Source organism: Macaca nemestrina, chromosome 3, assembly GCF_043159975.1.
Source record: "Macaca nemestrina isolate mMacNem1 chromosome 3, mMacNem.hap1, whole genome shotgun sequence".
Classification (NCBI taxonomy): domain Eukaryota; kingdom Metazoa; phylum Chordata; class Mammalia; order Primates; family Cercopithecidae; genus Macaca; species Macaca nemestrina.
In genome coordinates this window covers 39585138-39610030 of record NC_092127.1, presented here as the reverse complement: position 1 = coordinate 39610030, position 24893 = coordinate 39585138, and the positions used below count along the sequence as shown (strand labels likewise).

Sequence of the window (24893 nt, the reverse complement as noted above, 5' to 3'; positions counted from 1 at the left end):
ATTACAGGCTTGAGCCACTGCGCCCAGCCTGCAGTGGACATTTTAAATGTAGAGAGGTTACTGTGCTTCAGTTGTTTAAAAAAATTATGTAAATACATGCATATTGCATTGATTAAAAGGCACATCACATTCATTGGACCACAAAGTGCCCTCGGACTCTTGGTGTTTTAATCACCTGGAATGGAAAAGATACTGGTGGGTACCTGGTGTCTTCATCTCCTGCTAGTGCCCCTAGATGCCTTCGGTTGACTTTTGATGGACTGGCATGACCTATGAGTGTCTCAGACCATGCATGAGGCGCTTCAGGAGCCTGACTCTGAGCCTCCCAGGGTCATTCTATGTAAACCGTAACACTGTGTACTTATTTTGCCTAGATGCAATGCAAATGCAAGCCATGAAATGTGTAAGTCTGTTTTGGAAATATGCATTTTCTTCATTAGTTTGACAAACATGTTTTAAGTATCTGTTGTATTCCACGTCCTGTGCTAGGTGTTGGTAATATGAAGAAGGTACAGTCAGTTTTTTGAGGGAGCTTCTAGTCTAGGCAGTGTCTTGTAACCAGGGACTGTTTTCAGAGTAATTTGTGAAATGGAAACACCTTACCCACGTGTTCAGTTCACACTCACTTTCCAGTGATTGTATTAGTTGAACTGGGGTGAGGCTTGGGCGTCTGTACTTATGCAACAAAATCACCTGATTTTTAAAGACATTCTCCACTAAGAACCACTAGCAGAAACAAATAATAAATTGTGATTATGAGAAATTAATACGTTGTAAGCTCAGTACAAAAAGAGCAGCAAGGAGTGACATAATTTTTGTTTTTTAATTATTAACTATAGAATACCTACAGAAAGTTCATAAAACACACATAGCAAGAATTATGAAGCGAACATCTTTGTGACTGCTAGTCCTGTCAAGAAATAGAATATTGCCAGCATCCGAGAAGCTGTCCCTGTGTCCCTTCCCAGTTATGTCTTCTCTCTCCCACGGCAGCAATAGCCTGACTCTTGCTTTTCTTCATGTTTTACCATCTGTGAAGGCATCCTCAATCGATATAGTTGACTTTTTCTCTTTCAAACTCTGTAGGAATTAAATCATAGTACACATATGCTTTTGTCATCTTTTGCTCACCATTGTTTATAAAACTCATCCAAGTTGTTGCATATAGCTCTCATTTGTTCATTTTCATTAGTATGTAGTAGTCCATTATGTGACCTCACCACCATCTGTGTACCCATTCTCTTGTTGGACATGTGGGCCGACTCTCATCTTTGGGTATTGAGCAATGCTTCTATGAACATGTGTGTGTATATAGAGTGTCTATGTGAATGAGTTTCTCCAGGCTGTTCCTAGAGTGAATTTCTGGATTGTAGAACGTGTATGTTTTTAACTTAGCACTAGATAATGCCAGCCTAAGTTATTGAACCAATCACTTTTCCCTAGGTGATTTAACCAATTTAAAAGCTTTTCAGTGTATGAAGGTTCCTATTGCTTTACTAAACTCCTTGCCAGAGGTGCTTAATCTTGAAGGGTCAGTGAAAAAGAGACACGGGAAGAGGAGGAAGGTTATTTCCGGCATATAAGAAGGAATGAGAATAAAGAGGGTGTAAGTTTGGAAGGAAATTGCAAGCATGCTGATATGACACTAATATAGAAACCTGCGGGGAAGTGGTGGGAAAAGGGGCTGGAAGTTTGTGATGTGCTGAAGAGTTTGGCCTTCGTTCTAAGGGCAGTAGAGAGACAAGAAAATCAAATACACATTTTTAAAAAACTTGTGACAGCTGTGTGGAGGATGAGGCCCAGATAGGGGGCACTTTACTACTCTAATCCAGAAAGAAATGAGAGAAGGCAGGGTAGAAGGAGTTGGTTTCCAGAAGGGTTTAGACCAAAGTCACCAGTTCTCCTAATTCTGTTGAATGTGAGGGAAGGGCAGTGAAGAAGCAGCTTGGTTTTTGCTTAGATGACTGAATAGTGGTTATTCCGTTGAATATGTGGGGGACTTCAGGAAGAGGAGAGTGTGAGGTCAGGGTGGCAGTAATGGAGAGTGAAATTCGTTTTAGACATGTAGCATGTGAGATATTCCTAGATTATCTAGAGAGAGATATTCTGTTAGTGGGTTGAACCCGAGAAAGATCTAGGCCAGAAATGTCCTCAGTGTTTGATTCCTCACAGTGTAGATGGTGGTTGAAGCCATGGATAAAGATGCAGCTGCCCAGAGAAAGTCTAAGGAGGATGAGGGATGCTGGGTTGGGTGTGGAAAGAGGATCCTGAAAAGCAGACTGCGAAGGAATCTAAAGTAATGTGAAGTAAAGGTAAGGGAAATCATAATGGTAGGGTAAAAAGGATTTGCATGAAGAGGATTAGGGCTGCTGTCCAGTGCCCTTGGAAGACACTGAAGACACTGAGTGAAATTAGACAGAAAATGTGCTCTGCATTTGGCAGTTAGGTAAGAAGTGCTTGGGGATTGGGGCGAGCAGCATTTCAGCTAGTGGAGCCCAGGGAGCAGAAGTGTTGCTGCAGTGGCTTAAGAGCAAAGAGTGGGTGATAAAGTGGAAAAACAGATGAGGACTGACAGTGAATGGAAGCCAAAAGCACATTAGGAAGAATAGAGTCAATGGGGTGGGGCTGGGCGGTTCATGTGTTTAAGGTGGGACACACTTGTGTATAATCCTATAGAGAGGGCTGGAGGAGAGAGGAAGAATGGCCTTAAAACCTCAGCAGGAGGGGAGGGAAGGACCCACATCCTGTTAGAGGGACTTAACTTTGAATAGGAGGATAGCACTCTGTCACTGAAAGGAAAAGGACGTGGGAAAAATGGGCACAGATGGAAATTGAAAGTTTCTAGCCTTTTTTTTTTTTTTTTGAGACAGAGTCCCACCCACTCTGTCACCCAGGCTGGAGTGCTGTGACGCTGCAACCTCTACCTTCCAGGTTCAGGCGATTCTAGTGCTTCAACCTCCAGGGAGCTGGGATACAGGCTTGCACCACCATCTGTGGCTAATTTTTGTATTGTTTAGTAGAGACAGGGTTTTACCATGTTGGGGAGGCTGGTCTGGAACTCCTGGCCTCAAATGATATGCACACCTCAGCCTCCCTAAGTGTTGGGATTACAGGCATGAGCCACTGTGCCTGGCCGGAAGTACCTAGCTTTTAATTACCTCTTTCTTCTTGAATAAGAGGCACTTCATTTGGTTAAGGATGAAAGTTAATGGCCTTCTAAACATACACCCAACCAAATTGTATTACATAATTGTAAACACTGAGTCAACCTACTAAATATGCAGTAATGCAAAGTGTCTTTGAATGGACATCAAAGGTAAAAAGCCATAGCTGTGCCTCTGGAAAGAGTCTTACAGGATACTGAAGGAACACTTCCTATTCCATTACCACGTGTGAAAACAGTTAAGTTTTATAACCACCTTACGCTTTTATTTATCCTCTTTCTATACAGAAACCAAAATCCTCTTTGTATATAGTACTCATGATCAGGATTTGCAAAAATGATTTCCCCTAAATCTTTTATGGCCAAAGAACTTAGAGAGAAGGCAGAGAAAGGAGAATGAATGTGGATATGTGTATCTAAATTCCCTTTAGCCAAAGACCACTGGGAACACACATGTAGTTGAACAAGTTGGGTTTATTACTTGTTGCAGTGAGGAAGAAAACACCTTATAAGATACCATGTGGTGTCTTAGTAAGAGGATATTAGAACCTATCATGGAATTTGGGCTCTGGCTGGGTAATATTAGGGAGGATCTAAGGAAATGGGGGCTTACTCTGTCTTGGATGCTGTCAGAAGGCAGGACAATCCTATGAATGGGTATCTCTACAAATCTTATAGGAAGGGTGGACTAGATTGAGGAAAAAGCTATGGTGGTAAAGAAATGACGATCACTCACTTAGTGCAAGAGGGGGATGTTTGGTATTGTGGATTGCACAGTGACCTTGTTTTTGTGTCACTTTATCATAAAGTTTTAGAGTGACTTCATATGATATAGTCTGTGAGATTATGTCCAACAGAAGAACAAAATAGCTTGATTCTGAGTGACAGACCAGCTTGTAATAATGTTGAAGTCTAGCTATGAAAGTCAGCTCAGTTCTGGGACTGCTTTGTCTACTTATGAAAAAATACATATGCATGGTCCTAGTTGAACTCGTAATTTATATTTTGTTAATTTTTTTATTTCAATAGCTTTGGGGGTACAAGTGGTTTATAGTTACACGGATGAATTGCCTAGTGGTGAAGTCTGAGATTTTAGTACATCTGTCACTTTGTTTTGGTAAGTGCAGTTTTAACATACATTGGCAAGAGTTTAACAAATTCTCTCATTCTGTGGGGTTTTTTCTTTTCTTTTGGCAGAGTCTCATTGTTGTCACCCAGGCTGGAGTGCAGTGGCATGGTCTAGGCTCACTGCAGTCTTCGCCTCCTGGGTTCAAGTGATTTTCCTGCCTTAGCCTACCACGTAGCTGGGATTACAGGCGCCTGCCACCACGCCTGGCTAATTTTTATATTTTTAGCAGGGACAGAGTTTCACCATGCTGGCCAGGCTGGTCCCGAACTCCTGACCTCAGGTGAGCTGCCTCCCTCGGCTCCCCAAAGTGCTGGGATTAGAGGCATAAGCCACTGTGCCTGGCCTCTCACACTGTTATGTTTTATTGGTACATTAAGGTTTAATACTTTAGGATGCAGGATGTACTTTTTCAGCTATGTCCTTGTGAGAGTGGAAGAAAGGGGAGACCTGCAAGTTGGCAAGGGAGTCACAAATCTTAAACAAGAATCCGTACAGTAGCAAGAATCTGTGTAGGGGGAGGCCAATCGCTTCTAATCAGTCTTGGAGGTGCATAGTGTCTAACCAAGAATGATTATTGATTTCTTTTTAATAGAGACCGGGTCTCACTGTGTTGCCAGGCTGGGCTTGAACTCCTGGCCACAAGGGATCCTCCCTCTTCGACCTCCCAAAGTGCTGGGATCATAGGCATGGGCCATTGCACTCAACCTGATGGATTAACATCAAGAGTTGTAACTAACTGCGCAGGGAACCAACATCCTAAGTTCTTTTGTCAGCATATTCTCTCTTTGTAGGCAAATCTATATAAGAGACAAAATTACAATCTGCAGATTGTTTGATTTGGATGGGGACATTACAAGACAAGCTAGCTTGGGTATCTTGATGGGTGTTGTCGTCAAGGTATATGACATCTACACTTTAGGGATTTGTGTGGCCAGTACACAGAAACACAGGTCTGACCCTAAAACCATGTGCTGAACCTATAGTTGAATGCCAAGATTACTAACGTGGGTTTCATACCATGTCAGCACCTAGCATGAGAACTTGTGCATAGTAGGCACTCAGTGCACATTGTGAGGAGTTGTCTAAGCTTAAAGGACATAGGGCCATGGGTACGGGGAAGAGGGTGAGGCTATTGAACTGTTAGTTGTGTCTGCCATGGATGTAGAGAGCCCTGTCTTATAGGCATTTGCCAACCTTGTAGGCATTTGCCAGCCTGGCTCAAAACTTTAATACACGTTTATGGTGGAACTAGTCTATAAGTTTGGTTTGTTTGCTTTATAGGGACAGGGTCTTGCTCTGTTGCCTAGGCTGGAGTGCAGTGGTGAGATTATATCTCTCTGTAGCCTTGAACTCCTGAGCTCAAGCGATCCTCCTGTCTCAGCCTCCTAAGTAGCTAGGACTACAGATGTGTGCCACCATGTCCTGCTAATTTTTGTATTTTTAGTAGAAACAGGATCTTGCTATGTTACCCAGGCCTGTCCTGAACTCCTGGCCTCAAGCAGTCCTCTTGCCTTGGCTTTCCAAAGTGCTGAGATTACAGGCATGAGGTACCATGCCAAGCCTACAAATTTTTAATGGAAACATTATGAGGGGAAGGAGGGAGAATGGGAAGGAATTAAAATTTATCTGTAATTGCACAAAAACAAATTAAGGAGCTTCCTTTACCTACTTCATTCTGACATTTGGAACCTGTATAAGGAAACAAAACACAGAGAAATTTAAGAAGCAGCTCTCCTTGTGGATATGTCAATTGTGTAGAGACAGGTTGACCAAGGAAATCTGCTATATGAAATTTGCTCTTTTGTTTCGTTTTTCATTGTTACTCTTTATATAGGGATAGGCTTTCCCCTAGCTGACTTACTACTTATCCCTGCCCTTTTTTTTTTTTTTTTTAAAAAATTACCTTCTTTTGCTAATATTCTTTTTTCTCTTCCATCTTATATTTTGAATCAGAATATAGACTTAAAGTTTTATGATAGGTAAAAATAGTAAGAGCTTTTTGATGTGAGAGTTGCTTTCTCTATGAGGTTAAAGCAAAATTCTATTTTGCCCGTTAATACATATGTGTAGTTATAGTTAATTTTGTTAAATTGATAACTGTTTTTGAAGTTATATGACATTTTCCCAAGTGATCGTACTGTGAAAAATGATTTAGATAAGCCTATAGAGATGAAAAAATCTCTAAATGGTGGTGGTTGGGCTAGATTTCACTTTACTGGTGTAGAAACACTGTTAAAGCCTGTGATTGGTTCCCCAGTTATCTTGGGCAGTGCTCTAGTTATACCCTTAAATAGAAGACCGTGCTCCTCTTTTTAAGCCATTCTTGGGGCCAGGCACTGTGGCTCATGCCTTATAATCCCAACACTTTGGGAGGCCAGGGTGGGCGACTCGCTTGAACACAGGAGTTCAAGACCAGCCTGGGCAACATAACAAAAACATTGTCTCTACTAAAAATACAAAAATTTGGCCAGGCAAAGTGGCATGCACTTGTAATCCCAGCTACTTGGAACGCCGAGGTGGGAGAATCACTTGAGTCCAGGAGGTTGAGGCTGCAGTGAGCCATGATTGCGCCACTGCAGTCCAGCCTGGGCAACAGAGACCCTGTCTCAAAATAAATAAATAAATAAATAAAATAAAAATAAAATCTTCTTGTATGCCTGATCTGTTACTGAATTATTCATGTACCTTCGGAGGCTCTAAAATTCTCCATTAATCAGGATTTCAAGAACATTATGATAATAGTTTAATATGAATATTAATAGGTTTTTCTCAGGAATTCCCTTTCACTATTTTGGTTACTTCTGTTTTAAGCATTTATAATATTTCAGGTTCATATTAATATTATTAATGATGAGTGTTATACTGAATATGTGAAAAAATAATGGATTCTTTTTAGAAAAACTTTAGTATAACCCTGTTATCTTGTGTGTCAAAAAGTCAAGAATGTAAAAACATGGGGTGATTCTGACTTTCCTAAAAGAAAAATTGTGGTATCTTAACATAAAATTTTTGGAAATTTTGGAACGTAAAATATCAGTAAGCATTGAATTAATAAGCCACTTGGCAAATAATACAGCTCTTATGTTGTACTTAATAAAAATTAAGCAGAAGGTTTCATGACTAATGAACACATCATTTTAACTACTTCAGGTCCTCTTCTATTTAAGTAGTTACAGAAAAGTGTTGTATATTTAAAGAACAGTTATTTTAAATTTACATTCTGTAAGAAGAAAAGTGGCTGAGATTTATTTCTTTAAGCTGCCAGAACTCTTCCTTAATGTTTATGGTGCTTCATTAATTTAGTGCGTGACCTTGTACCTGAGTATAATTGAGTCAGCTGTGTGAAAATGTTGTGATTATTCTTTGATTAGAACTGAAATCTATAATTAGAAGCAAGATATTTTTATTTCCTTATATCAATATGTTCTGATATAATTATTTCTACCAGAATGAGATTTTTTTAAAACCAAATTAATAAATAGGAGGTTTTGGGAATCAGAAAGTACTTTAGAATTCAGCTGGTTCAGCCACTTCAGTTTATTGCTGATGATACTGAGGACCAAAGTGTGGAGAAATGAATTATCCAAGGTGACACATTTGGTCAACATATTTGGTCCAGTGCTTCTCGCCCTGTAATCCTTGTTATTCTCTCAAAACCAATCTAGCCTATTTAAAAGAGAGGGAGGTGGGAGAATGCCAAAGGAAAAGGGTGAACATCCCCTTTTAGTGAACCTGCTAAGGTTAAGGGTTCACTTAATGGGTCTCCAGCATCTGTTCTTTAGACTAAATGCTTCTATGGTAGAGATATTCATGCTAATAAAATCAAATTTTGGTTTTTAGGGGAGAGCTACGTGTGTGCATCCAATGAACCATTTCGTAAAGTCGATTACACCAAAAATATTAATCCGAACTGGTCTGTGAACATCAAGGGTGGGACATCCCGAGCCCTGGCTGCTGCCTCCTCTGTGAAAAGTGAAGTAAAAGAGAGTAAAGATTTCATCAAACCCAAGTTAGTGACTGTGATTCGAAGTGGAGTGAAGCCTAGAAAAGCCGTGCGGATCCTTCTGAATAAAAAGACTGCTCATTCCTTTGAACAAGTCTTAACAGATATCACCGAAGCCATTAAACTAGACTCAGGAGTCGTCAAGAGGCTCTGCACCCTGGATGGAAAGCAGGTAAGATGCTTCTAGCTGCCAGCTCTCCATCTGACTTTTAAACTCCCTGTGCCATGGTGGCCACCTAGTCAACAATAGAAATTTAGTAGCCTGCTAGAAATCCTTCTAGGAGTCCTACTTGAGAAGAGTGTGTGTGTGTGTGTGTGTGTGTGTGTGTGTGTGTGTGTATGTGTGGGTGTGTGTATGTAAAATTAACCTTTTTTTGTGAAAAATGTAAGTGACTCACAAGTGAGTATAGAGAAGTCTATCATATACTTCTTTTGGTTATTGGAAGGAAAATGTAAATTTCTGAGGGAAAAGTTTAAGTTGAGGAGACACCCTGTGTTAAATGGCATGTCGTCTAGTTATGAATAAGAACCACTGTTGATTCGTAAAGTCGTTATGGACTTGGGTATCACAGGAGTCAAAATTAAAAGTATTTAACATTCTTAGAAAAGCCTTTTCTTCCCCACTTATATATAATAGGGAAAATGTATTTCAAAAGACAGTACTTTTATAGGAATGTCCGTAAAAGTTTCATAGGGAGCACTGGAGGTAATTAGTCAGCATTTTTGAAAAATGAAAAATTGCACAGGAAAAAGCAATTTAAATTATGGCAACAATGTATCAGGGAATCTAAGGGACAAAAAAAGTTGGCATATTGCAAGAACACATGAATAGAGTTATATAAGTGTTGAATTTTGCTACAATCAGATTATCATTGCTAAAAAGAAGCCTGGCTTCTGAAGTGTATTTCCCCCCAAATTCCATAAAGTTAAATTGTTTATATTTACATTGTAGTAAAATTATACTTTCCAAAATTAAATTTGTTTCTTTGTTCCATTTTGCCTCTTCCCTGTAACATACTTAATTTATTTTGAAGTGTTTGGCTCTTGAAGTGCTGAGAATGAATAATATAAAACACTAAGCAGTGTCTTTGGGAAAAACACAATCAAATTAGTCTCCAATTTTCTAAGACCAGATCTAGTTAGTACAGTGCTTGCTGAAACATTAACAATTTAAAAATATATATGTTCTAAAGATTCCAGTAGATTATGGTAAAATTAGAATGACATTTCTGATTAATAAATGAGATACATGGTGCCTCACAGCCACCTGCCCCCAAACGTGTGTGAATGATGATAGACACTTTGTACAATTTAGTGAATAGCACAGTACAACACAAAACACCTTAAGATTTACTCTGCAAGTAAGTAAAAATAAATTAGGCCAAGGAAAAAGGTATTTGACAAATCAAATAGTTGGTTATTGCTGGGCACAGGGAAGACACATATAGAGACAAATATTTAAGATACCTAACCAAAGAAAAAAATCTAAACTCACCAATTTAGGGGGAAAAGGCATGTAAACAGTAAATACAGGTGTGATTTGAAAAATTAGAGCTCAAATTTGGAAATCTCCAAATGAATGACATTCAGGAAAAATGTAGGTGAAATAAAAGAAGTTGTAGTCAGGTGTGGTGGTGCACTCCTGTAGTTCCAGCTACTTGGGAGGCTGAAGTGGGAGGATCCTTTTAACCCAGGAGTTTGGGGCTGCAGTGAGCTGTGATTGTGTGACTGCACTCCAGCCTGAGTGCTGGTGACAAAAAAGACCACATCTCCTTAAAAAAAAAAAAAAAAAAAGGAAATCGAGCATCTAAGTAAACTAATTGAAATAATAACCATTGAAATTTAAAGTTATTCACAAAATTATCCTTAAAAAGGCCCCAGACTATACATATAAAAATGTTAACCAAAGCACATGCAACTAAAAATCAACATTTCAAAACAATACAGTGTGATGAATAGGACTTATGCTGGTAATTAAAGGATGGCTTACTATTGAGAAACTTCTTTATTCGTGAGATCTATGGGATAAAGCATAATTGCACATATTCATAATCTTAAACAAATGTTGCAAAGGCATTTGATAAAATACTCCATATTCAGTTAAAGATTTAGTAATAAAAACAGGTAAAATTACACTGAAAAAAACAAATTTCTATCTGAAACAACAAGCCAATGTATTACAAAGTAAATAAACACTGGAAATATTTCTGTGACAGTCAGGTCCAAGATAAGGATGCCTGATGGCGCCAGTATTCAACATTCCTCTATACATTCTTTGATTTTTACTTATAGTTTACTAGAATTTCAGTAAGAATCTAAATGAGATTTTTTTAGGAGGGGTAGATAGGGAACCTAACAAAGTGATTTTTAAAGTTAATCTGGAAGAATAGGAAAATTTTGGAAATAATGATTAATGGGCTCTGATGCTATTGGATACTAAATCATCATTCTCATACCACAGCAAAAATAAATTCCAGGTGTGTTAGAAATATAGATGTCAAAATGAAACAAAAGAACTAAAAGTATGTCAATAATTATGTTGAAATGGGAACAGATTTTCTAAGCATAAGGTAATGGGAAAATCAGAAAGGGTAAGATTGAATGGACAACATAAAAATGAAAACTTTCTGGATGCCAAGCAAAGGTTTATATGCTTTAATATTGAGTTTAGTAATTTAATATGAAAAAGACAAATGCTACAATGAAAAAGATGAATAGAAGTCTAAACAATTTGAAAAGACAGAATTAGTGAACATTAAAAAATTGTTCAGTTTCACAAAAAGGTGAATTAAAGAAGGGAGATATTTTAATATTTAAAACTGACAAAGAAAATGTTCACTGTTTCTGAATATGCAGTGAATTGGTATTCTCAAATGGTGATGGAAGTATAAAATTCATAAACTTTATGAAAAGCAATTTGTTAATGTGTATAACTATACAGATGTTCTTACTATTTGAACTAGTAAATTAGCTTTTGGAATTTATCCTAAATGACCTGACATGCAAACATAATTACACAAAAAATTTCATCCCAGAATAAAAGCAAAAAGTTGAAAGCAGTTTAAAAATCCCTAAAGTAAAAAATAGTTAAGTTATATTACCATGGAATTCATATGTACTGGCCATTGAAAATTATGGTTGGAGTAATATTGAAAGACATGAGAAAATGTTAAATGGAAAAAGCAAGAAACAAATTCCATGTAATATTTTCAATTCTTTGTACAGTTAAATAAGTAGCAGCAGAAGTATTTTTTAAAGCTAATTCAGAAGGAAACAAGATTATACTTGCCATCAGAAATTGAATATTTGCTGTTCTGATATCCATTACTACTTCCTAATGTCTGCTCAAAAACAAAAACTCAAGCACTGGGAAAAAAAGACTTAATTTTTTTTTCGTGTGCCAAAAAAAGATCTTTTAAGACTTTCGAGTAAAATATTTCCTTGGAAAAATTAGATTTAATTTTTGATAAACACAACATTGGATATTGCATTTTTCAGTGAACTGGGTATCCTTGAAAGCTATCATTTTCTTGGTGCTGAGTCCATGTTGTACTATATAGGTGAACTTGCTAATCCTCAAAACTTCAAGTCTGTTTTTGGTTGATATAAGTATAAAGGTAACATGAAATCTGCAAACCTTTAAATGAGCAGTGCTCAATTTGATCTTTTTATAATAAAAAAATTTCCATGGGTATGCATGCTTGATCTTGGCCAAAAGGCCAAGAAGCAATTCTACAGGTATGTAAAACTATCAGCGTTCTGAGAATTCTCAAGGAAAGGGCAGCTTTCCTTAGAGGAAGAGAAAGGAATGAGAAAGGAACTAAGATCTGTTGATAAGTTGTCCATGCACAAAATTGTAAACTGTCTGCCTGAATTTTGTTTTTTGCTGGTTACTTCCTACCCAGATTGGTTGTTTTCATTTAATATTTTCCTGATCGTCAACGCAAGGATAGAAATTAAATAACTTTTAGGCAATTCACCATGAACAGTCACTGACTCCGTTGTGACACCTGTGTGAGAATTTTAAGGGGCTGGTTATCCTTTGAGTTGGAAAGCATTCCTGATTGAAGACATGATGATGTGTCATGTGCCAGTAGCATTTATGTGGCTAAAACAGTGTCCCTTGAATCTTTTCTTCCCTCAAAATGGATGAACACATGTTACTGCTAGCAATGACTCCATTTACAAGGTCTGACTTGGTTATTAAAACTGATTAAATTTTATGTCTGTTTATAAAATCACTTCAAATAAAATCGTATTTAGGATTTTGTCCATATTCTTGGGTTTTCTTTAGAGCAGTGATTCTCAACCAGGGACAGTTTTGTCCCTAGGGCTGGTATGGCACGGTCTAAAGTCATTTTTTGATTGTTGAAGCTGGGATTGGGGATTCCACTGGCATCTGGTGGGTAGAAGCTGGGGATGGTGCCTATCATCCTATGATGCGCAGGACAGCCACGACATCATCCTTCCTTGTCCATGATATTAACAGTGCTGAGATTCAGAAATCCTGGTGTAGAGTAAGTGAGCTGATTCAAAAGAAAGTGCTGCTTGTTTGAATAAGTATTAACTTTGTTATTAGGCCATATGCTAAGCTTTATTTCAGAATTTATAGATGTCCTGATAGTCTCTCTGTCCGTTTCTTACCTATTCATGTGATTGATGCAAGATTGTTAGAATGTCATGGTTTGTAGGGTCTTTTTTTTTTTTTTTTTTTGAGACAGAATCTTACTCTGTCACCCAGGCTGAAGGGCAATGGCAGTCTTGGCTTACTGCAGCTTTGACCTCCTGGTCTCAAGTGATACTCCCATTTCAGCCTCCTGAGTAGCTGGGACTACAGGCACATGACACCATGCCTGGCTAATTTTTGTGTTTTTGTAGAAATGGGGTTTCCTTGTGTTTCCCAGGCTGATCTTGAGCTCCTGGGCTCAAGCGATCCACTTACCTTGGCCTCTGAAAGTGCTGGGACTACAGTCATGAGATGCTGCACGCCCAGCCAGTTTGTAATCTTTATTGTCGTAGATTTAAATCTATTTGTTTTCATTGTGTGAGGCTGATCTATGACTGAGTAGCACAGCTTTGCAGGGGATTAAAGACATCCCAAATGGTTTTACTGAGAATTGAAAGTGAAGTGTAAGGTTAGCTGGGCATGGTGATGCTCGCCTGTAGTCCCAGCTATTAGGGAGGCTGAGGCAGGAGGATTACTTGAGCTCCAGTGTTCGAGGCTGCAGTGAGCTGTCGTTGCACCACTGCATGCCAGCCTTGGGGACAGAGTGAGATCCTGACTCAAAAAAGAGAATGAACAAAGGCCGGGCACGGTGGCTCAAGCCTGTAATCCCAGCACTTTGGGAGGCCGAGACGGGTGGATCACAAGGTCAGGAGTTCAAGACCAGCGTGGCCAATATGGTGAAGCCCTGTCTCTACTAAAAATACAAAAAAATTAGCCAGGCATGGTGGCACATGCCTGTAATCCCAGCTACTTGGGAGGCTGAGGCAGGAGAATCGCTTGAACCCAGGAGGTGGAGGTTGCAGTGAGCCAAGATTGCGCCACTGCACTCCAGCCTGGGCGATAGAGCGAGACTCCATTAAAAAAAAAAAAAAAAATGAATATGAAGTGTGAGGAATCATTTAATCTCGTGAGTTTTCAGGTACTGTACTTAATACTTAAAAGTGGTATCATGGTTACTGATTTTCTAAAAACATAATATATAACATATGTTTATAGATGTGATGACCAGAAAACATGATCTGTGAAGAGAAGTCATGGTTATTCTCTACTTAAGTAATTTTATTTTAACTTGCAATTAATTTTGATTAAATGCTTCACTTAAATGCTTTTAAAAATAAAACCTTCTTGCACTTTTGAGTTAAAGGGATTGTATAGGAAAACAAATTTACTTTTTAAATTTTTTGAAAGAGTGACATTCTCATAATAAAACACAGCAGGGAGAATTTTTACAAATGCCTCTATTCTGTTAAGAGATTAAAAGGTCCAAATATAGCTTTTGTCCACGTCTAAAAAAAAAAAAAAAATCTAGCTTTTAGCTTTCCCAGAAACAGCAGTTTTAACATAAAAGAAACATATTCTGTGGAATTTTGGAACAAGTTGATTCTTGTCATGGGCAAAGGCAAAACAGAATCAGAAATTGCTTGCAGTTGATTCTTTATGGGTAAAATACTTCCAGACTTTGGGACCACTGCCAGCCTTAGGATGCTCACATGCAACAGGTCCTCTTTGGGGAACATGGCAACTCCTTGGAGTGCCTGCTCTTATCAGCCATCTTAAAGTTTATGAAGGTTCCCATCTTCACTTTTAAAAACTTTAGCTATTTTGTGGATACCATAACATAAATAGTATTTATTTTGTACTTTAGCTTTCTGGAATCACATTTTCTAGTGAAGATTCCTTTTTTTGAATCACCTAACCATATTTAGATAAAGCAATCTCTTCTCAAAAGTTGCTACATAAAACTCAAATTGTTGGTAAGTATTCACAAACATTTTCTACAATTTATTTAACCTTGTTATAATTTTTCCTTAAAGTAGATAAGGACAGACTTTGGTTTTAATTCTCACACTGCTCCCAATGCATGCAGTTCCTTTTTTTTTTTTTTTTTTGGGATGGAGTCTAGCTCTGGAGTGCAGTGGCGTGATCTCGGCTCACTGCAGTCTCCGCCCCCTGGTTCAAGCGATTCTCCTGCCTCAGCCTCCTGAGTAGCTGAGATTACAGGCACGTGCAAGCACACCCAGCTAATTTTTTTTTTCTTTGTATTTTTAGTGGAGACTGGGTTTCACCATGTTGGCCAGGATAGTCTCAATCTCCTGACATCATGGTCCGCCTGCCTCGGCCTCCCAAAGTGATGGGATTTCAGACGTGTAATAACTTTAGGTAATTCAGTAACTTTTAGGCAATTCGCCATGAACAGTCACTGACTTCATCGTGACATCTGTGTGAGAGTTTTAAGGGGCTGGTTTATGAAGTTTGTGAAGGTTCCCACTGTGCCCGGCCACATTTCCTTTTGCAGATGATAGAAATCTAGACAACTGAGTTTTGTCTTACTGGATACATTCGCACCTGCAAAATGTGTAGCCCTGGTCTCCCTCAAGTAATGGAAAATTTATCTCAACCAAGAATTAACAGACTAAGAGAAACTAGTAGGATGTTTCTGTTCAGCAGGAAATACAAGTATAGAAAGGGAGGAAAAAATGTTATTTTTTTATTTGATTCCTGATCTAAAGTGACTTACCTTAAAACAAAAGGGGGATGGACGTAGGGCTTAAATCTTTGCTTCTGATGAACCCCTTTTGAAAGAGTAATCTAAAAAGTGTGAAGAAAGAAGGAAATGTTTAGATATCCTTCTTCTTTTTAAGCTTGCATTTTGCCATTTTGATATCCATTGTAAAGCAATTTCCCTTGACCTTAAATATTTTCTCCTTTTTAATGGGGGACTGGAGGAAAACACTGAAATCCTGTCAGTTGCAAATTAGAAGAGAGATTTAGAAGAAACAATTTCAGCTCCAACAAATTATGCAATGTAACGTGTAGGTGGGATAAAAATGACATCACTGCAAACTCTTTTGTTTCCTTAATTATTCCTTTGATGTCTAAGGGGAGTAATGCATGCAGCATAAAGATAGTGTTAAAATTAGTTATTAAGCTGAAATTTTATGCACTGCCAAATTTTGTTATAAAATATATTTTTCTTGGATTATAGTAATGGTTATCACAATATTTTGTTACATGTGTATTTGACAATATGTAGAGTAATAGCTAACCGCTTAATTAGGTAATAGATAACAACTCATAGCTTACTATGCCAGACATTATGTTCATGCTTTATTTTTTTAATATGTGTCTTTTTGAACTTCAGTAGCTTTTAGGACACAGTGGTTTTTGGTTACGTGGATGAATTGTATGGTGGTGAAGTCTGAGATTTTATTGCACCTATCACCTGAGTTGTGTCCATTGTACCCAACATGTAGTTTTTTATCCCGTACCCACTTCCACCCTTCCCACTTCTGAGTCTCCAAAGTCCTTTTTACCATCCTGTAAGCTTTTGTGTACCCATAGCTTAGTTCCCCCTTTTAAGTGAGAACATACAGTATTTGGTTTTCTGTTCCTGAGTTACTGCAGGTAGAATAATGGCCTTTAGCTCTGTCTAGGTTACTGCAAAATATATTATTTCAGTCTTTTTTATAGCTGAGTAGTATTCCATGGTATATGTATACCACGTTTTCTTTATCCACTCATTGGTTAATGGGCACTTAGATTGGTTTCATGTCTTTGCAGTGGTGAATTGTGCCAAGATAAACATATGCATGCAGTGTCTTTTTGATATAATGACTTCTTTTCGTGTGTGTAGATACCCAGTAGTGAGGTTGTTGGATCAATTGGTAGATCTACTTTTAGTTCTTTAAGAAGGCTTTGTACTGTTTTCCATAGAGGTTGTACTAATTTACATTCCTACCAGCATTGTATAAGTGTTCCTCTTTCACCACATCCACATTAGCATCTGTTGTTTTTTGACTTTTTAATAATGGCCATGCTGGTAGGGGTAAGGTGGTAGGTATGTCATTGTGGTTTTAATTTGCTTTTCCTGGATGATTAATGATGTGGAACATATTTTAGTATTTTTGTTGGCCGTTTGTATATCTTCTTTTAAAAAATATCTATTTGTCATTTGCCCACTTATTGATGGGGTTATTTGTTTTTCTCACTGATTTGAGTTCCTTGTAGATTCTGGGTATTGGTCCTTTGTTGGATGCATAGTTTGCAAATATTTTCTCCTGTTGTGTAGGTTGCCTGTTTACTCTGATAATTCCTTTTGCTGTGCAGAAACTTCTTAGTTTAATTAGGTCTCATTTCATTTATTTTTGTTTTGGTTACATTTGCTTTTGGGGTCTTAGGCACAAATTATTTACCTAGGCCATTGTCCAGAAGAGTTTTTCCTAGGTTTCCTTCTAGAATTTTTATGGCTTCAGGTCTTAGATTTAAATCTTTGATCCATCTTGAGTTGATTTTTGTATATGATGAGGGATAGGGAATCCAGTTTCATTCTTATACATGTGGTTATCCAGTCTTCCCAGCACCACTTACTGAATAGGGTTTCCTTTCCCCAGTGTATGCTTTTGTCTGCTTTGTCAAAGATCAATTGGTTCTAAGAATTTTAGTTTCTCTCTAGATTCCATATTCTGTTCTGTTGATCTGTGTATGGTTATACCAGTACCATCCTGATTTGCTAACTGTAGCCTTATAGTATAATCTGAAGTCAGGTAATGTGATGCCTCCAGATATGTTCTTTTTGCTTAGGATTGCTTACTTGGGTTCTTTTTTGGTTCTGTATGAATTTTAGGATTCTTTTTTCTAATTCTGTGAAAAAATGACGTTGGTATTTTGATAAGAATTGCATTGAATTTGTAGATTGCTTTGGGCATATGATCATTTTCATAATATTCTTCCAATCCATGAGCATGGTATGTTTTTCCATTTGTTGTGTCATCTTAGATTTCTTTCAGCAGTGTATTGTAGTTCTCCTTCTAGAGATCGCTCATCTCCTTGGTTAAGCATATTCCTAGGTATTTTATTTTATTTTTTGCAGCTATTGTATAAAGGATTGAATTCTTGATTTGATTCTCAGCTTGGTCATTGTTGATATATAACAGTGCCACTGATTTGTGCACTTTGTAACCTGAGACTTTATTTACCAAATTTAGGAGTCAGAGAAATCCTTAGAATTGTCTAGGTATATGATAATGTCATCAGCAAACTTAGATAGTTTGACTTCCTGTTTTCCAGTTTGGATACCCTTTCTTTCTTTTGCCTTATCGCTCTGGCTGGGACTTCCAGTAACTGTATTGAATGGAAGTGGTAAAAGTGGGCATTGTTGTCCTGTTCCAGTTCTTAGGGGGAATGCTTTCAACTTTTCTCCATTCAGTATAATGTTGGCTGTGGGTTTGTCTGATAATGGCTTTTATTATTTTGAGATATGTTCCTTCTGTGTCTAGTTTGTTGAAGGTTTTCTTTTTTTTTCTAAATCATAAAAGGATGCTGGCTTTTATTGAATGTTTTTTCTGCATTGATTGAGATGCTCATATTGTTTTTTTAAAATTCTGTTTATGTGATGTATCTCATTTATTGACTTGTATTTATTAAATTATCCATGCATGCCTGGGATGAAACCCACTTGACTGTGGTGAATTAACTTTTTTTTTTTTCTTCCCCCAAACAGAGTCTTGTTCTGTCGCCCAGGCTGGAGTGCAGTGGTGTGATCTTAGCTCAGTGCAACCACTGCCTCCTGGGTTCAAGAGATTCTCGTGCCTCAGCCTCCCGAGTAGCTGGAATTATAGGCACATGCCACTATACCTGGGTAATTTTTGTATTTTTAGTAGAGACAGAGTTTTGTCATGTTGGCCAGACTGGTCTCTAATTCCTGACCTCAGGTGATCTGCTCGCTTCGGCCTCCCAAAGGGCTGGGAATTACAGGTGTGAGCCACTGTGCCCAGCCGTAATTATCTTTTTGATGTATTGTTGGATTCAGTTTGTTAGTATTTCATTGAGGATTTTTGCATCTATGTTCATCAGAGATATTGGTCTGTAGTTTTCCTTTTTGTTATGTCCTTTTCTAGTTTGGGTTTCAGGGTAGTACTGGGTTAATAGAATGAGTTAGGGTGGATTCCCTCTTTCTCGGTGTTTCAGAATAGTTTCAATAGGATTTGTACCAATTCCTCTTTGAATGATAGAATTTGGCTGTAAATCTGGCCCTAGGCTTTTTTTTTTTTCTTTTTTGGCAGTTTTTGTATTGTTGATTCAATGTCACTACTAGTTACTGATCTGTTCAGGATTTATATTTCTTTCTGATTCAAGCTAGTAGGGTTGTATGTTTCCAGGAATTTGTGCATTTCCTCTAGATTTCCACGTTTGTATGCATAGAGATGTTCATAGTAGTCTTGAATGATCATTTTTATTTTTGTTGTGTCCGTTGTAATGTTTCTATTTTCATTTCAAATTGAGTGTATTATTGGTTAATCTAGCTAATGGTTAATTTTTGTTTATCTTTTCAAAGAAATAACCTTTTTTAATTGATCTTTTGCATTGTCTTTTTTATATCAATTTCATTTAGTTTTGCTCTGATCTTTATTGTCTATTTTCTTCTGCCAGTATTTGGTTTAGTTCTTATGTCTCTAGTTCCTTGAGGTGTGACATTAGGTTGTCAATTTGTGATCTTTCAGATTTTTTGATATGAGCATTTAGCTCTGTAAACTTTCCACTTAGCACTGCTTTTGCTGTATCCCAGAGGTTTTGACAACTTGTGTCACTATTATTCATTTCAAAGAATTTTTAAATTTCCATTTTGATTTCAGTGTTAACTCAAAAATTATTCAAGAGAAGATTGTTTAATATCTGTGTATTTGTATAGTTTTGAGGGTTCCTTTTGTAGTTAGTTTTATTCCATTGTGGTCTGAGAAGATACTTGAAGTAATTTTGATTTTTTTTTTTTTTTTTTTTTTGAGACGGAGTCTCACGCTGTTGCCCAGGCTGGAGTGCAGTGGCGCGATCTCGGCTCACTGCAAGCTCCGCCTCCCGGGTTCCCGCCATTCTCCTGCCTCAGCCTCCTGAGTAGCTGGGACTACAGGCGCCCGCCACCGCGCCCGGCTAATTTTTTGTATTTTTAGTAGAGACGGGGTTTCACTGTGGTCTCGATCTCCTGACCTTGTGATCTGCCCGCCTCGGCCTCCCAAAGTGCTGGGATTACAGGCTTGAGCCACCGCGCCCGGCCAGTAATTTTGATTTTTTAAAAATGTATTAAGATTTGTTTGGTGGCCTATCATATGGTCTATATATCTTGGAGAATGTTCCATGTACTTATTAGAAGAATGTATATTCTGTAGTTATTGGGTAGAATGTTCTGTAAATATCTGTTAGGTCCGTATGTTCTAGAGTGTAGTTTAAGTCCACGTCTCCTTGTTGACTTTCTGCCTTGATGACCTGTCTAGTGTTGTCAGTGGAGTGTTGCATTCCCCCACTGTTGTTGTGTTGCTATCTCTTTTCTTAGGTCTAGTAGTAACTTTTATGAATCTGGGAGCTCCAGAGTCAGGTGCATATATATTTAGGATTGTAATATCTTCCTGTTAGAGTGATCCTTTCATCATTAATGAACTTCTTTGTCTTTTATTTTTACCATTGTTGCTTTAAAGTCTGATTTGTCTGATACAACAATAGCTACTCCTGTTTGCTTTTGGTTTTTATTTGTGTGGAATATATTTTTCTACCCCTTTACCTTTATAAGAATCCTTACATGTTAGATTAGTCTCTTGAAAACAGCAGGTATTTGGTTTGTGAATAAAAAAAAAAAAAAAAAAATTCCACTCTGCCAATCTGTATCTTTTTAGGTAGTGTGTTTATACCATTTACATTCAGTGTTAATATTGAGAATGTAAGGTACTGTTCCTGTCATCATGTTGATTATTACTTAGATACTTTTATTAATCGTGGTATTTTTTTATAGGCCCTGTGAGTTTTATGCTGTCAAGAGGCTCTATTATGGGGCATGTTGACCCTTTGTTTCAAGATTTAGAACTTCTTTTAGCATGTCTTGTGGGGCTGGTCGGGTAGTAACATTTCCATAGCATTTGCTTGTCTGAAAAAGACTTTATTTTGCCTTCATTTATGACACTTAGTTTTGCTGGATTCAAAATTCTTGGCTGACAGCTATTCTGTTTAGGGAGGCTAAAAATAAGACCCCACTCCCTTTTGGCTTATAAAGTTTCTGCTGAGAAGTCTTCTATTAGTCTGATAGGTTTTCCTATATAGGTTACCTGATGCTTTTGTCTCACTGCTCTTAGAATTCATTTATTTGTGTTGACTTTAGATAGTGTGATGACTATATGCCTTGGTAATGTTCTTTTTGCGATGAATCCCCCAGGTGTTCTTTGAGCTTCTTGTATTTGGAGATCTAAATCTCTAGCAAGACCAGGGAAGTTTTCCTTAATTATTCCTTCAAATAAGTTTTCCAACCTTTTTGCTTTCTCTTCTCCCTCAGGTATACCAATGGTTCTTAAGTTTGGCCAAATAATCCTGTATTTTCTGGAGGCTTTGTTCATTTCTTTTAATTATTTCTTTCTGGTTGGGTTAATTTGAAAGGCTTGTTTCTGAGTTCTGAAATTATTCTACTTTATTTAGTCTGTTAAAGGTTTCCACTGCATTTTGTAATTCCCTAAATGTGTTTTTCATTTCCAGAAGTCCTGATTGGCTTTCTTGAAAATAGCTGTCTCTTTACAAAATTTGTCATTCTCATCGTAAGTGGTTTTAAAATTTTCTTTATGTTGGTTTTTGCCTCTCTCTTTTATCTCCTTGTGTAGCTAATAACCTTTTGAATTCTTTATCTAGTATTTTCAAAGATTTTATCTTGTTTTGGAGCCATTGCTGAAGAGCTAGTGTGATCTTTTGGTGCCATTATAGAACCCTGTTTTGTTGCCAGAATTATTTTTCTGGTTCCTTTTCATTTGGGTAGACTAATTTTTCTTGAATTTATTTTTGTTTCAGTTGTTTGTTTTTGTGGGTTTTCTTTCCCTTGAGAATGTGTCTTTAATGTTTATTGTAGCCTGACTTGGTTGGCTCTTGGTTCTTTCAGGGATGAAGACACTGTATGAGTTATTTGGTTATAGAGAGTCTTTGTATGATGGCTTTCTCAGGTGGTTGTATTAGCAATGTGCTTGGTGTGTGAGCAGGTTGATTGCTGTGGGATTGAAATGGCAGAGGTCTCTTGAAGCTTATCTCATTCCCTAGTGGTGTACAGTTTTTAATTAATTTATTTTCCGCCGTATTTTATTTACTTAGTTGAACAGTTCAGACTTCAGGCCAGTAGGGGAGGTATCCATGGCTAAAAACCGGTCATGGCTAAAACGGGTGGGTAAATGTAATATCCAGTGGTGATGGGTAAATGTAATATCCAGTGGTGAGCAGAGGTCCCAACCTTGATGGAGGTGGCCAGGGGAGCTCTTGGTGAAACTGTTGAAATCTTTTCAAGGGGAAGGGCGGGAGCCACCTCTGCTTCCCTGCGACACCAGCAGGAATGTAACTTCCCAGTTGCATTCCTGACCCAGTGTTCAGCTGTTCAGATCAGACAGACACCTCTTTTCATCTGCAGGCATGTTGCTGTTCTATGTAGAGAGGAATTGTGACTTTATACCTCGTGCAAGCCTGAACCTGGAGGGCACTCCTCCTGTGGGGATGCAGTCACCCTGAAGTGTTCCAGAAGGGCCGTCTACGGGTGTATGTATCCATGCTGAGCTCCCATGGGAGAAGCCCCTGCTGTGTCTTCAGTAGTAGCTGAGGGGGAGAAGAAGCACTCCCTTCTCCAAGGTCCTTCACAAGCACCAGGGCTTCCTGGCTATTGGGGTAGAGCTGCAGACTTTCCCTGCTGAGCCCAGCACTGCGCCTATGCCTCTGCTGAGAGAAACTCCCACAAGTGGAAAGTTCAGGGACTCAAGGCCTGTGTCTGGATTCTTTTGTCCCATGTGATGTTCCCTTCCCCTAGAAGTAGGAGTCCCTGAGGACCAGACCACTATGAATGCTGCTGCTCCTCTAGGTCTAGCTACCCAGTGGATACTCCAGGCTGGCGCTAGGAAATGTCTGCAAGGGATCCAGTGATGTGACCGGTCCTCAAGTCTCCCAGCAGCAGGATACTAGCACCAGTGCTGATAGAGGTGGCAGGGGAGTGACATAGACTTTGAGATTCCTTGGTTATAAATAGCCTTAGCGTGTTGGCTTTCTCAAATGCCAGATTGTGTAGTAATGAACTGGTTACATGGACAGAGTCAGGGCGTGTTGGTTAGCTAGGGTGATCAAGGCCATGGTGATAGGTGAGGTTACACACACGTTTTTCCCTTCCTGGATGCTGTGTTCTTCTACCTGGCGATGCTGTAATGTATTGGCTATGTTGGTTGACTCCTAGAGTGCAAAAGAGTGCCAGCTGTGGTGGTGGTGGTGGTGGTGGGATTTGTGTTTGCCATATGTTACCCAGGGGAGATACTCTGGTGTCTCAGGTGATGAGCAGTGCCATACGGCTTCCAAAAGTTTCTGTCCTTTGTGTTAAGCTACCAGGGTGGGTGGAGGGGCAATGCCAGGTTAGGGACTGGTTAAGGCGGGACTGCACTCTGGTTTTTCATGTGCAGTTGCAAGCAGTGGCCCCAGTGGGGATCAGGGGTCAGTTCTCTGGCCACTGGGGTAATGGTCCAGGGAGGAGTGCAGCTGCCTCTGCTGTACAGAAGAATCTGCCTGGGGAGTGGGGAATAGCAGACGGCAGTAATTCCCACCAGCTCCCACGCACTTGGCAAGGCAGGTCTCTCGTAGGCAGTGTTCCACTAGCAGCAGCTAGCTAAGTTCCAGGCAATCTGTGCTCAGAACTCAAAAATGTCTCAGGCCATAAAGCTTCCTTGAGGAGAGAGAAACCAGGGCTTTCAGGCTATGCCCCTCTTGGTCTGCCCCTGAAGCAGGGGTGCCCAGCTCCTGTGCTCATGACTGCAGCACACTTCCCACTCACTCCTTGGTTCTGGCTAAAGGGGTTCATCCCCACTTGAGATTATATTGCAGATCTCAGTTAGGAGCTTCTCTCAACCTGTGACTGCTGTCTGAGTTATCTGGCCGACTTCTGCAAGGTCCCCTGTGACGTGGGATCAGGAATGGCTTCCCTCCGTCCCCGCTGGAGTCTGGGAATGGAGTCCCTGATGCCACTCCTTCTCATATATTCCCCACTGCTCAGTAAACCAGCTCCAGCACTGGGTAGGGCTAAGGGCAAAGGCCCTCCCCTGTGGTCTGGATTGCTGAGTTCCCCAGTGTGAGGTGTCATGGTGGCCATCTCTTCTTCTCGCATACCCTGGGGACTTATAGTTTTCCACCAGGCTCACAGTATAGGCTGCAGCCCTCTGCTTTTGTCAGAGGGTCTGTAGTTTCTTTTCAGTTTTCCTGTTAAGTTCCTCTGTTGCTTCTTAGAAAAAAGTTCACAGCATGAATCAACACACACTATTTTGTCTTTTCAAGTGATAGAGGCCTGCAAACAATCCACCATCTTGGAAAAATTGTATATTCATATCCTCCACTGATCCTTACAACTTTGAGAGTTAGGTACTATAATTCCCATTTTACAGTGGGGAAATTGAGGCAAAAAAATCAAGTACCTATTCAGAATTACACAACTGGTGATGGAGCTAGGATTCATCCCCAGGAAGTGTGATTCTGGACCCTACAGTCTTCATGGCTGTCCTGTAAGCCCCGATGCTCAGGCTCTGAGAGAGGCTTCAATGGTAATGATGAGGGACAGGTCAAATTAAGTTAATCAGGTGATTTCAAAAAAAAAAATTGTTGTAGGTTTTAGAGTGATGCAGTTTCACTTGGTGTTTACCAGATAAAAACCTAGGTAATAAGTTGTGTTGCAAAATTATACTTTTGAGTAGGATCTGAAAAATGAAAAAGTAGATTAAAGAGTGGTTAGTGCTAGACAAAAAGATGACCCTTAGAGTTATTTTATAGATTTAATTTTTAAAATTAGGGAATATGATGCTTCAGAAAATTTAGAAAATACAGAAAAAATCTTTCAATTTTA

General features: G+C 38.8%; 1 protein-coding gene across 13 annotated transcripts in view; it reads left to right on the top strand.

Moving 5' to 3' along the window:
• LOC105463461 (doublecortin like kinase 2) overlaps nucleotides 1-24893 on the top strand; it is a 184394-nt gene that overhangs the window by 16220 nt on the left and 143281 nt on the right. For all 13 annotated transcript variants that reach the window (XR_976346.3, XR_976344.3, XM_011710545.3 and 10 more), the window contains exon 2: nucleotides 8133-8467. Coding sequence is in view for 11 of the 13 variants with exons in the window: in XM_011710545.3 (XP_011708847.1) it covers nucleotides 8133-8467 (335 nt within the window). In the remaining 2 variants the exon portion in view is untranslated. The remainder of the gene's footprint in view (nucleotides 1-8132; nucleotides 8468-24893) is intronic.